General features: G+C 39.8%; 1 protein-coding gene across 3 annotated transcripts in view; it reads right to left on the bottom strand.

The window, feature by feature from the left end:
• Positions 1-534: 534 nt before the first annotated feature.
• Positions 535-14112, bottom strand: part of kiaa0586 (KIAA0586 ortholog) — a 93628-nt gene continuing 80050 nt past the window's right edge. For 2 of the 3 annotated variants that reach the window (XM_079458431.1, XM_079458430.1), the window contains 2 exons: positions 5954-6010; positions 535-862 (listed from right to left, as the gene is read on the bottom strand). In XM_079458431.1, the coding sequence (XP_079314557.1) occupies positions 714-862; positions 5954-6010 (206 nt within the window). In that variant the 3' untranslated portion in view covers positions 535-713. The remainder of the gene's footprint in view (positions 863-5953; positions 6011-14112) is intronic. The other variant, XM_079458432.1, reaches the window with a different exon arrangement.

Raw genomic sequence — 14112 nt, 5'->3', positions numbered from 1 at the left:
TAAACTGTAACTCTATCATTGTCTTATAACATATATATATAATCTCTAGACTATATATTTCAAATACACCCGACCCCAAAACGTCAACCAAACAGAATGCAGCCAGATGGCTCCTTCCTGTCTGATTGGGTCCCGTACAAGAATGAGCTGCACAGTGGACCAGAGTTCACGCCAAAAAATAAAAGCTCTGGCTCTGCAAAGCCGTCTGTGGTTCACATGCTCTCTCCTGGGCTTTATCATGTCTTGAGTGCTGAAAAGGAAACAGGATGCTTATTAGACAGGCATCATCAGTACAGGACACTGCAAAGCAACATCAGATAGCAGCTATCTTGTCTTTATCTCTCCGTCTAATGGGAGAAAAAAGCAGTCCGAGACTAATGATGTGAAACCTCCTCTCGTGAAGTCGTGCCATTACCATGACAGAAAACAGCCGCGCTTAGACCTACGGTAAACCTGGAAAAACAACGTGACCAAACAATTGAAACAGCATTGAATGTACAGACAAAAAAACGGATGTGTAACCAAGATTTGTTTAAAGCATTTATTTGTATAAACATGTACAATTGATGTGACACAGTTAACGACAACAGACATAAAAGACAGAAGTTCATTGTACCGTATCTCATGGACGCAAGCATAAAAACACGGTATAAATAATATTAAAACTGCATATTCTTTTGTACTTAGCAGTTTCAAGACAGGTTGGATGTCGGCTAGAACACATCATTAGCAGAAGAGTCTGTATCTCCTTCGACAGAGCTGAGACTGACGGACTCGTGGTCCTGTTTGACAGACGGCAGCCTCACTGACATCACTCTGGCGTCACTTCCTCCTCCTCCTGTGTGCAGAAAAACGTCTTTATCTGTGGAAAACAATTGATGTGATTATCAATTGAGTAAAGAAGTCATGCATCTCGGATAAGTATCTAAGTAGGAAAGAAATCAAATGTTTAGGTGAATTGTGCAGAATCTGCATTGCATTGTCTTTTTACACATCTCAACTGTGATAACATCATTCATATGTGCATTTCCAAAGTACAGCAAGTTGCATTTCTCTGAGAAAAAAACCTGCATTTCCAAGTGTAAATTGCTTTAATTTCGACTTTACAATACAATTAAGCCGTCCTTATGAATGCTTTCCAACTTAGCGAACGGTACTGAACTCATCATTAAATCAGTCTGACATCATCCACTTATAAGGACATGTTTTCTAAACAGGTCGCACTGCTTCAGTGATGACACACTTAAAAGAGAGAAACAAACACTCATCATTCATTTCCTCCACATCGGAGGGGGCAGCGGGCAGAAGCTGGGTGGGCATTTACCCAGATCAATGGGGTGTGCAGTAGAGGAAGTGCTAGTGAACGCGGACCCTCACGGGACCGCCCGGACACACAGTGATGGAGATCAGCTCAGGCAGTTCTGCAGGGGAGGGAGTCTCCGCGGGGAGCTTTGATTCAGCCTCACACACATTCACAATAGAGGATGGTTTTGTGTGTTTTCTCAAGCTGTTGGGAACATTTACTGGTGTGGAAAATACTGTATATACGAACTCTTTTCTACATAAGCTTACTTGCACACAAAAAAGGCCGGATTTTATCATTTATTTGTGATAATGTTATTATGACTATCATTGTAATTAAAGACACTTCTGTATAAGAAACCTCCTTGTTCACACGGTTAGTTAGTCTGGGTCAATCCGCTAAACACTCAAAAAGTGCTGATGTGCAAATGCAGACGATTGTGTGCTCATGTCGTAACATCATAACAATAATGATTTCTGCATGAGCTGTTTCTGCAGATGGGCTTTGATAAATCATCCATTGAACTGGGAATGAAGCTTTGAGCTGTCAGCATTTAAACATGTTCACTGACTAAATCAAACACTTGCACTGTACAGAAAAAAAACAAAAAGTTGTTTTCCATAAGCTAGCTTCTTTAAAATAACTTTGGTATGCTTTGATCCAGTAGACATCATGTGAACTGGAGATTTACTGTGAAGAGACCAACAGAGGTGAGGACGATGAGTCTCTCCCATAATTTCCCTCCCACAAATATCGAGCTTCGTTGCCTTTGTCAGATTCAACGGACCGCACATGTTTTGACTGGAGCGAATTCAAAGCAATCTGACGTGATCGGATTCATCAAATAGATGGTTAATAAAAACTATTTCACGCCTGAACATTTCAAATATAAATAACAAGAAACAGATTTGGAATATGTGATATGGATTGGCCACAATGAAAAGAGAACGAGGTGATGTCGTTTCACAAAGACTTTTTGTGTTTTGCCAGCATTGGCAAAAACCTTGATCAAGATATTAAAGCCAATAAGCACAGGCTGTACGCCATCTACCTTATTAAGACATTTCAATAACAACAAACTGATGGACACTATGGAAAAAGAGAAGATTGAACAAGTGATGTTATTTTACACACAAACTTAAAGGTAAAAGACCCTCGAGGACATCAGCTTGCCATGGCATCTTTTGAGTTGTGTGCAGTGAATATTGTCTCTACAGAGCAGATGGGCCAAGTCTGGCACAGATTCATGTTGGAAAAGCTACACACTAACCACCACACCTCAGGGTAGAGGAGAGAAAGATTGAAAGAGAAAGAACGTAGAGACGAAGAGCGTTGGAGTTTGCCCATCGATAAAAAACTAACTTTTTTATGAGGTGTAAGCAGCCTTGAGCTATTCAGACCCATGTGAATGTGATAGTGGGTGTTATATATGAGTAAAAAGTATTAAAAGAATATCTCAAATATTTATTTTGCTGTGATTTAAAGGCACAGCTCACCCCAAAAATATACATTTGTTCACTTGTGTGAACAAAGAGGGTCAATTTTGACCTTTACAATGAAAGTGAATGGGTACTGAGATTCAGAGATCAGCCTTACATCTCCTTTTATGTACACACACAAAAAGTGTATTTGGAATAACATATAACAAACCATATATAACAATAATCATTGGTGTGAACTTTATAAAAATAGCTTCCTTTTTTGGATGCTCAGCATTCATTCTCCTCTAATCTTTCCAGAGGAAAAAATGTCTGTGTGGGCTTCAACAAACATTCACAGCTGTGTGAAAAGACATGGAGTCATCGCACTGGAATCATGAGGCAGACATCTCATCTCTTTGACTGTATGAATACTGCAGGGACATTAGGTCATCCCCAAATTCTTGGACTGTTGAACTTTGAGTGCTTCGAAAAAAGACATCAGTACAAATCTTCACAATCCATATTTTTCTTTAAAGGTTCAACCTCTAAAATAAAAAATGGCCTTTGCTTTAAAACACACATAATTGTGGTGTGAGCTTGAATTGTTCAACACGAGTCGTTTGTTTGGTTTTTCTTGGGATTTTGAGGAACAGGATGATGATCACGGAAGAATTAAACCACCGAAACAATGAGATAATTCTTAATAACTTTGACATTTCATTTGTTTTCTAAAGAATTCCTTAAGCTGTAAGTCAAAGAGTTTTATGGGAACATGACAAAAAAAAGACAGCTTCTTACAGGAACAGTTCAAAAAGGCTTAAAAAGGCTTTCATTATTTATCAAAATACACAATTGGTCACGAGAACCACCGACAACATTTTGTGGTACTTTCAACATGCTTTTTAACATCCGCTTGGCACCATGCTTTTAAAGAACAACATGACTGAATGACACAGTTTTCTGGATGAACTATTCTTAAGTGCTTTGGATAAAGCAGCGCATCAAGATATCTACATAAAGTATGCATGCATTAAACAAATAAAAAAAAACATCAAAATACGACTGCATTAATGAAAGTTAGAATACAAAAAGTTCAGACTTTAAATCTGCCTGACAACAGTTCCATTAAGGATGGAATTTGCTTTAAGTATAAAAAACACAGACGTTTCATCAAGTATTAATAACAGATCTAACTGGAACAAGCAGCAGAAGAGAGTCCAGCTATCTGCACATTTACATCTAAGCAAAGCGACGTAGAATGCACACAAGGGCAAACCGTTTCAATTTTGTGTGTTTCCTGGGAGTCCAACACATGACCTCGGTGTTGTGAGTGTCACGCTTTACAAACTGAGCTACAGCTATCTGAAATTAAACTGTCAGCTCTTCATGACTTACTATTGCTCTCTATGAGTACAAGCACCGGTATGAGAATGTTTCCTAACAGGAAATAGTTACGTGACATAAAATGTGTTCTCATGCCCTACATGCCACTGTGCAAAGTCACAAAGATCCGGCTTATGCAGTGTTGTGGGATCTAACAGCTTTATGAGTGATGACATTTCACAACCACCCAGAATCATAGACATGTGTACGCAGATGCCACATTTGACCGCAGCAGGTTTTTAAACTACGGTAAGTTTTAGATGTTGTATCTGCTAGGGCCTTTTTCTTTATTGTTTTGTTTAGCAATTATAATGATAATGTTTATGACTACAAACCAGCACGTAATATTTGAATAATATCTGCCAATGCACAGTCTAGCTGCATCTCAAGTGATCTTGTACCGGCATTGACAGTTCCAATATGGCAGACGGCTTGTTTATTGACGGTTTCAAGCAACAACATAAACGTCGTTACTGTTAATGTGCGCTTTTGTGGCACGGACGTAACTTCTAGTGCAAATCGGCGAAGAAAAATAAATGACAAAAACAATATAGACAAAACTAAATAAATAACATGTAAATTACATTAGCTAGCGAGTTAAAAGTATGTCTAGCCAGTTATATTTCGGGTTACCAGTAAAAGTACCGTCTCTTTTAGGGGGGAGTTAGTGTTTCATGCATTCTGACTTCTTCACAATGTTAAACGTGTCGGCGTCTAGTGCTTGACATGCTCAATTTATCAAAAAACGAGTTGGGCGTGTGACGTAGTATTTCTGTGCTTGCGGAAAGTTTTTCGATCATGAAATTCTGTTACATAACAACTTTTCTTAGTGGCTTACTAGGCATTTCTGCCGGAAAAGTTATTATATATTATTGTGCCAAAATACCCTGGCAATCATCCATGCTACCCTCCATGCGTTGCGTTTTTTTGCAGAGCCAAACACATTATTTATTTAAAATAAAATGTAATATGTCGAGTTATGTTTGGTTCCGTTATTAGCACAGCAGCTATTGCTCAAACTCCAGAAGTGACATTTTAACAATGCCTTTCACCTCGCAGAGTCTCAAAACTTTTATTAAACCCTGAACCAGAGCCTGACCTCTTTTGGGCATGCCAGTAAAAACAAAGAGCAGAGAACAGAGATTGATATCTGTGTCTCTGCAGAGCACCAGGTGGTGAGGTCAAACCTTATCCATCAGCACGGCTTGAAAATATCACACCACGCACAAAAGACGCTTCAGCTGTAAGAGAAGATCTTCTGCATGACCTTCAGAGATGGTAAAAGTAGCCAGGTGCAGGAGAAATCCAAAATCAGTAAAGAACAAAACAAACGGCCAGAGACGATAAAAGAGGAAGATCTGACACATTTGGCAAAGCGCTCATTCCAGAGAACTGGAGCATCGGGAAAAATGACTCACGAAAGTGTGTTTAAGGTCTGATGGTAACAAACATGCAAGCACGTTCTTGCACACACCTAAAGTTTGACTTGGCTCTTCGAAGACACCTGCAAGCACTTAACAGAGTTCTCCAGCGCGTTCATGCTCTCGGGACTGACAGATGAGTTCAACCCCTCCCCGCTCATCTTCTCCACTTTCTCCGCTCTCATCTGGCTGCTGGGAGGTTTGGTGATTTTAAAGAATGAAGCTGTCTGGCAGTGTTTGTATAGTGATACGGTCATTGGAAAGCTTTCTATACTGTTCAAAATAGAGCTTCAGCAAGGTTCAGCGTCGAGAAGCATTTAGAAAAGGGGGCATGTGATAATATGAAACAAGTCCGTGTCAAAGCATCTGTTTTTTACACTGACAGAATATATGAAAAGAAGAAAGACAAACTATTTACACAATACCTTTCTCGTCGTACTCAAAAAATGTGTCATTTGAAGATCGTCTCGGTTTGAGAAGCTCTAGGGAGAAACGAAGACAGAGGTGACATAAGTCAGCAATTTTAAGCATTCAGGATCATTTAGGTTAATTGAAACACCCTTCAGAAATGATCATTCTATAGTTATTACTCTATTATTGTTGCTTTCAGTTCTGCAAATGTCATAAATCAAATCCAAAAGGGACCTGCTCTCCTGTGTAAACTGTGAGAGTCTTGTCATTTTCAGGTGAATGGGCTGAACAGAACAGAACAGAACCTCAATTCACTTTCCCCGTGGGCATGTCAAAGCGTTCAGAAGAGCCAATCACATTCAGACTTTTCCTGCTGCAAGCTAATACCAGACACATCTTAAAACCCACATGACTATAAAGAAAGGCATAATATAAGAAGTCTGGGGTTATTTTGGGAAACGTTCTTTATCCCCGAGCATGGAACACAATAGGCAATTGAACTAAATGGTTGCTTTATTGAATTGAAAAACGGTGAGCAAAGACAGCCCGTGGTCATGCCTGCTTGTAATGGAAATACCAAATTCGATACAATTGTGATGTCCAACTTTGGGCAATTGATGTATTTGTCCTTCATTCAAATATTTTATTAAAGATGCATTTAAAATGTGTGTGCATGTTGCATAGTTGTGCTTGGAGTGTAAACTAAAGCTCAGCTTTCCGAAGAACATGCATGGTGGAAGATTAGATTAGATTCAACTTTATTGTCATTACACATATACATATACAGTGTAACGAAATGTAGTTTAGGTCTAACCAGAAGTGCAGTTAGCAAGTGCAGGATATACAGTTAGAATAAATACAGAATACAATATTGATAAAATATTATACAGTTATGAAAATATTTTACAGTAGGTATGTACTATGAACAATATATAGAGATGACTATATACTATGAACATTAACACTATGAACATTAATGTACAGGTGGATATGAGCAGATAATAATTTAGACTAAACAATAGTGCAAGTGATTAGGTGTGCATAGATTATTGACATTAGCTGTTAAAGTTGCAATGCAATAGGTGAGTTAATGCAGTTGTTGAAGTAACAGTGCAGTGGATGAGTTAATGCGGTTATTAAAGTTACGGTGCAGTATAAGAGTTAGGAAGGCACAGGAGAATGAGTATAAGCTTTTAGTACAAAATAAGATCCACAAATATTAATAACATAAAATTGTAGTCGATGTTTGCTTCGTTGCATGTGAGCTCCTTGGTTGTTTTATGCATTTTTTGTATTTAAGAAGAAAACCCACCTCCCATGATATAGTGTAGTTTCCAGTTTTACCAAATTACTTTGACCAATAAATCTCTTTAAAGTTTAGTGTTTTATCCATTTTGCCACATGCCTCATATTTTGATGAGAGGCCATTAAAAGTCCCTTTTGTACAAATATGTCCCCCACCGGACATCACTTTTGGTCACTACAATAGATGAAATCTATAGCACTAAAGTCTTGGATAAAGGCATTAACATTCCTTCAGCTTTATGTATTTTGCTAGTGTGACATCACGGTACCTTTCCCACGTCTAAAGGAGTCCAAAGATAAATCATAACAGGACGTGCTGGTTTAAAGCCAGATAAGAACCATACAAGGGTAATAAACAGGGCGTGTGTTTGAAAAGCCGGCCAGCGGTTCTTTCATCAAACCAGCACGCCGGAGTCAAAGTGTCAAACCAAAAGCAACGCTTCATAAATTAATTACACCATCTTCCCTGCTTCATTTTTGGGGAGCACAGCCAAAAGCTCATTGCTTGGGATAAACGTCAGGTCGAATTTGATTTACTGGGCTTTTCTTCTGCAGGTGGAGACCTTCTGACACGGCCCGCTGAAGATTTTGGTGCAGGGTGGGGGTGCGGCCAGGTGGAGCTGGGGTCGTCCGCGGAGCATTTAAAACCCCATCAAACTTCCTATCCCCTAAAGACAGTTTAAGTCAATCAAAGACATCAATGAGTCTTAACTAATCCTTTTCATTCAGCTTGTTTACAGCACCGCTCAGGAAAGCCGCATGGGCCGCTGATTGAAGCATTGTGTTGCAAAGTGCCGCCCACCATCCATCTCCCACAGATTCATCTGTCCCGACCCTAGAAACAAGAGCAGCTTGAATACAGGGAGTGCTAATTGAGAGTCAAGGGGTTACGACCTTTGGATAGGGGTCCACGTGACTCCACCAACCTCCCCGGAGAGGGAACCGCGGCTTCGATGAGCATGAGGTACAGTTCGAATCCGAGGTCACGTGGAAAAGTCTTCTTGGCAAATTCCAGCGATGAAAACAAGTATGAGGAGGGGGCTGCGGTGAAGATCTGGCAGCAGGGTTAGATTCGGGGGGATTTGCATTTGGCCAGAGGAGCTTTTATCCCCCCTGCCTCTTGTCCCTTCCAAAGAGGGCTGGAGGGGGCCTGGGGTGATGGGACAGCCTCTCAATGATCCTTTCATCTGGATCTGGAGAAGAGGTTGGAACACTGAGCTGGGCTTAGCAGGCAGGACTCCCATGCGGAGAAGCCGGGCCGAAACCTCACTCAGAAGGGTCAAGGAGCGTAGAGGAGATAAGGTCAGCGAGGCCACGGCTCAGGGCCAGAGAAAGAGACACATAGGTAGATAGAGAGAGAGTGAAAGAGAACAGAGAGAGATCTTATCCATCTTCATTTGGAGAAGCCCCCTCCATGGGTTTGTTAAAGTCGATGGACACTGTATCAGAGACAAAGACATGGCCAGCGTTTACGGCCACCACAGGTCATCGCAATCATTCAAGTACCATGTGACGGAACAGCTCATGGATGAAATGTATCAAATCTGTTAAAACATATCAAAAGACAACAAAGAGATTATATTTGTTTGCGGAAAAAAAACGCTTTCAGGACCAACAATTTTCTACATTGTGATATTATCAGAAGAGATCGCAACACGACACGTGATTTATTTTTACCATCTATAATAACTAATATAAACATTTCTTAATTTGTATATATATTTTTTAAATGCATGTTTAGTATATTTATGTGTTTATCAATACAAAATAAATATGCGCCGTACCGAGACGTATAATATGTGAACATTTACTTTTATTCTGGATACAATTAATAGCGAATAATCATTTGTTACACCACGTCTACACCAGACGTGACGCAATGCAACAAGACAAAAGACATTAGAAACGCATTTGAATCTATTATATTTCAACATTTTGTCCACACTGAATGCGGTGCGGCAAGACGCGACAAATCCATTAAGAACAAACTGTTTTTTGTGTAGACATGGTGACAGACCTACATCATTTTTGTCTTTTTTATACCTACACTATCAAGGTACAAAACTGGAAAAATGATTTAAAAAATCCACACCATACAGTTTTAATCAATGACGTTTGAAAAAAGATGTTTATGATAATATGAGCGTCTGCCACATCAATCATATAAATCAAGTCTAAACCGAGCGTACAAAGACTGACAATATGAATCTTCCGAACTGCTTTCTCACAGACTTGGACCACAGCTGGAGAGATGTTTGAGAATTCATTTATTGGCATCACTGTCATTATAAATACAACTCTTTCCACATTGCACAACAGGCTGATGCATTTCACAGAAGTCGTGCTATACAGGATTTTCAAAAGTATGCTGAAACAGAGCCGTGGACCCTCCTTTGGACTAAAGGTTATTTTTAGATAAGTGGGCTATTTGTCCCAAGAGACCTCAGAAAAAAGCCATCATGTGGGCCAGTTTCAAAGCAGGTCAAACAGAAAGGTAATAATTGAGAAATCAGCGCTTTTCCAGGAATAACTCTGCCTGGTTGACCTTCTGTTCTCGCCAACACTCAGTTTTAATGAGGTTTTCTTCAGACAAATGAAAACAACAACCCTTTTCATTTCCAACTGAAATGCTTTCTCACATATATCTCTCCATCTCTCACCCCATCAAAATGTACTCCAAGTATACTAAATTAAGCTTTATTTTTACACGGCTCTGCCAATACTGACACAGACTACGGTAAACATGCAAAAAAATCTTTTAAAAAATTGGACTGAAATAATAAAATCATTTGGCTAAGCAACTGTAATTGTATAAATGGTATAATGACGGTATTTTAATGGTGCAATGATGCATTAAGCTTCTCCGGCTTAATTCATTCATCACCGTGAGTTCTTGAATAAAAGCAAAACCTTTTCCTCTTTATAAAAACGCAGGTGATACCACACGGCGGATAAAGTTGTCATTCATGCTAATAGGGTTTTTGACATCTGAAATCCAAGGATTATCAAACAAGCTATTTACAAAATGTATGGTCCTTATGGATTGAATAATGGAAAGTAACATTGTTTTTATAGTACACAAAACTTTCTTTTTAAAAGATAGCTTAAAGGAACAGTTCACACAAACATGAAAATCGTACACATTTCTTTGTTCTGATGAAGATATTTGGAAGAATGCTTGTAACCAAACAGTTCTTGGTCACCATCGACTACAACAGAAAGTAAGATTTCTTCGTAAATTTCTTTGTTAAAAAGATAGTACAACATATGTTTTAAAGAATGTTGGAAAGCAAACAGTTCTCGGGCACTTTTTACGACAATTGTCATTTTTTCCATGGAAGTCAATGCTGTCCAAGAACTGTTTGGTTACAAGCATTCTACCAGATATCTTTCTCTCTGTTTAACAGAACATAGACATTCATCTTGATGAACATGAATTTACTTACACTCAAGGGTGAGTCAATTATGATATTTTTGGGTGAATTCAATCTCTAATGACTACTAAAAAGAGCTTGCACCTTTCTTGCATTTATTTTCAGAAGGTTGAAGCTAAAATACAGGAAGTAAAACGGGACGAGAGAAAGTATCATGAAATAATCATGAGAAGGGACTCGGACTCTGTTCACCCGAAGCACTGTTGCACTATATCTCTCCGGTCCACATCGCTATCGTGCCGAGCAAAAATAAGTGAAACTGCATAGAAACGATAATCTACAAACTGTTTCATTTGCCTACGCCCGCTCTTCCTATGCGCCAGACAGCTGTACGTTAAACAAGATGTCCTCCTGCATCTCTCCGATGGGGGCCAGGAATGAAGCAAGCTCGCGGGAGATCGCATGACAGCTCACCTGAAAACAATCTGCTATCTGCTAAAGCCAGCAAAGCATTATATTGGCTTAGCACACCTTCAGTCTTAGATCTAGTCTAATTAAGAGGCATGCCTTTGAAAACCAAGCTGTCAGCACGGCACTTCTATCAGGAACGCTGCTCTGTGTACGCCTAACCGAGCGCATCGCAGGTATGTGAGGGCCCTGCGGGAGTGCGGCAGAAGCTGCGATCACTGAGGGGTGGAGAGGGAAAGGGTGCCAGGGCGGACCTGTGGGCGAGCCGCCCGAACTGTCAGCCATCTGTGAACAAGAGAACGTGTGTCTGAAGGGCTAAAATGATCTGAAATAAGAGGGAGTGATGGGAAGGCATGTATGTGTGATTGAAATAAAACGCTGGGGAATGCGTGTGTGTATTTGTTGGATGGGTCCTTTTTAGGAGAATAAATCTGATGCTGGTGGTTTTTGGGCTTCCTGTAGAACACAAAAGAAGATACTTTGAGTAATGTCTCAGTTGTTTTGTGTCCATACAATGTGGTATTCAATGTTGTTTGGTTATCAACCTTGTTCAAAATATCTTCTTTTGAAAAACTTTTGTATAGTATATTGCATTTCTGTCAATAGATCCTCCTAAAAACCGGTATTGTTCCTTTAAATCGCTTAAAACTCAAACATGTTCACACTGCAGACAAATAAAACGGAAGCCTCAGCGTCTACCCTGCATCCAACGCAACAAGGAAAACAAAGATGCACTTAAAAAATATTATGTGAAAGTCACAGTGGCGGCAATAATCGGATGAGAACCTGGAAGCACTTGTGACAGGACTGATAGATTCAAGATGCTGGTCTGGTTGTACAGAATTGGTGGTAGCCAGGATTTTAATGGGGCGCTGGGGTCTGTTCCAGTCCCCCAGCTGGGGGGGAAAGAGCCATAGAGAGAGATGGAGAAAGAGGTTGAGTGGCAGTGAGAGCCGGTCTTATATAAAACAGATGAGTGGAGAGCTGTCAGAATCAAAAGGCACTCTATCCAGCCGCAAACACAACACTGAGTCAATGTGGCGAAACCATTTTGTTAAATCGGCATGGCAGCTGCTCATAAAAACCAATAGGTAATAACAGACCATCTTGTTGCTTTAATACAATAACAGCACTTGTGATCAGTAACTCACATTAATGATTATTCTACCATGAAAAATCCAAAGAACTACTCAGCTATTGTTTTACAAAAAATATGTGTATCATGCATGATTCGAGTCACACGCAATGACACACACAAACCTTTTCAAAATTATAGCTACAGTGCAATTCAATGTCAATTGACATCCATTGTTCACGTCCTCATCTACACTGACCAGTGAGTTTTCAATAGTTCTTAAAGGGAAATTTAATTTCCTTCATCATTTACTCATCAACATGTCATTCCAAACCTGTATGACTTTCTATCTTCTGCAGAACACAAAAGAAGATATTTTGAAGAATGTCGGTAACCAGACAACACTGGACCCCCATTGACTTCCATTGTATGGACACAAAGAAATAAATGTGTGTTAGTACGTGTGCATATTGTGTGTGTGGAGTGTTTTTCTGTATAAATAAAGTTGACTTCACAAAACTACGGAGACATTTCTTTGAATTTCTGCTTTTGCGTTTCACAGATAAACAAATCATATACAGGTTTTGAATGACATAAGGGTAATTAAATGATGACATTTTGGGTGAACTATCCTTTTAATGGCAAACATTTAGCAACCTAATAATCACAATTCAAATCAATTCATCACATGTGTGTACATAACATTTTATAAAACCAGCCTTCACCAGCCAACCACGCACTGGATCCTCAACAGCAGGATAATTCACTTACAGCCCACAGTTTCCTGTAAAGTGGGGCCATGTTGCCCTGTCATATAGGACACTCATCCATCCATCTGGCAGACAGAAGGTCCCTACTCACCACTCATCCCAACTTCAAACACAAACACAGGCCCATAACCCCGCAAAACCTCAGCGCACCGTAACAAGAGCACTCTCTCGAAAGCCCTTCTCCTCCACCTGTGAAGGGAAAGATTCTGCCTTCTGCCGCGTGGCTTAGCGCCCCTGCCCAGCGCGGCTGATCAAAGCGACCCTGCTCCAGGGACGAGCACCCCCTCCTCTCAATGTCTGGCAGATGAGGAGTCAGAGGTGAAGAGGTGATGACTGTTGGAGCGCACAGCCGCACTCACAACCCGGTTCATTTTCCAAAAGTCTATCCTTCTCATCTCCACTCATCCATCTGTGTGGGGAACTTTATCTCTGCACCTGATCTCACGCTTGACAGGAGGACACGGGACTGCCGGAACCGCCTAGTGCTGCATCCCTCCAAGTAAAAAGAGAAAGTAAGTCTGTTTAACGGAACGTCAGCCGCAATTTCTTGACGCCACTTGAGCTTTTAATGAGTTATGTGAAGAAGTTTTAAACAATAGGCTTAAAGTAATAATTAAGACCCCGAAATAAACGCTCATTATTTTCCCCCCTGTTGTTCCACACCCAAACGATTTTGTTTCTTTTGTGGAAGCATAAAACCAAAGCAATATTCAACAAAGTCTATATAAACCCAGTTCATTCGACTGCCATCGCTTTCACGTGATGAAATACTTTAATTTTTATGTGAACTGTTATATTAAGAATATTAAATGTAGAAATAAAAACTAATTAATTATGTTAAATTAACCATAAATCAAACATAATTTATATCACAATAATAAAAATGCGCTAAAGTTAAAGCTTCAATTTGTAGCTTTTAGGCTAAAAATAAACCAAAATGTACATAAACACTTTTTATTCAACACCATTTTACAATTGTATAGGTCAGTTTGACGTCATTTGATTTCACAAACGAAATCATGTCAATGAATGTAGTTTTGAGGAAAAATAGCATTATAGATGCAACATTTACGCATTGCTATTAAAGGTCCTGTGTATGCGGCATCTAGTGGTGAAGGTAAGAATTGCAACAAACGGCTCACTGCAACCCTCCCTTTGAAAGCACTACGGAGGCTGACAGA

This window comes from Barbatula barbatula (assembly GCF_947034865.1).
Source record: "Barbatula barbatula genome assembly, chromosome: 6".
Classification (NCBI taxonomy): Eukaryota; Metazoa; Chordata; class Actinopteri; order Cypriniformes; family Nemacheilidae; genus Barbatula; species Barbatula barbatula.
The sequence above is the reverse complement of the archived record's forward strand: the minus strand, read 5'-3'. Positions and strand labels throughout refer to the sequence as shown.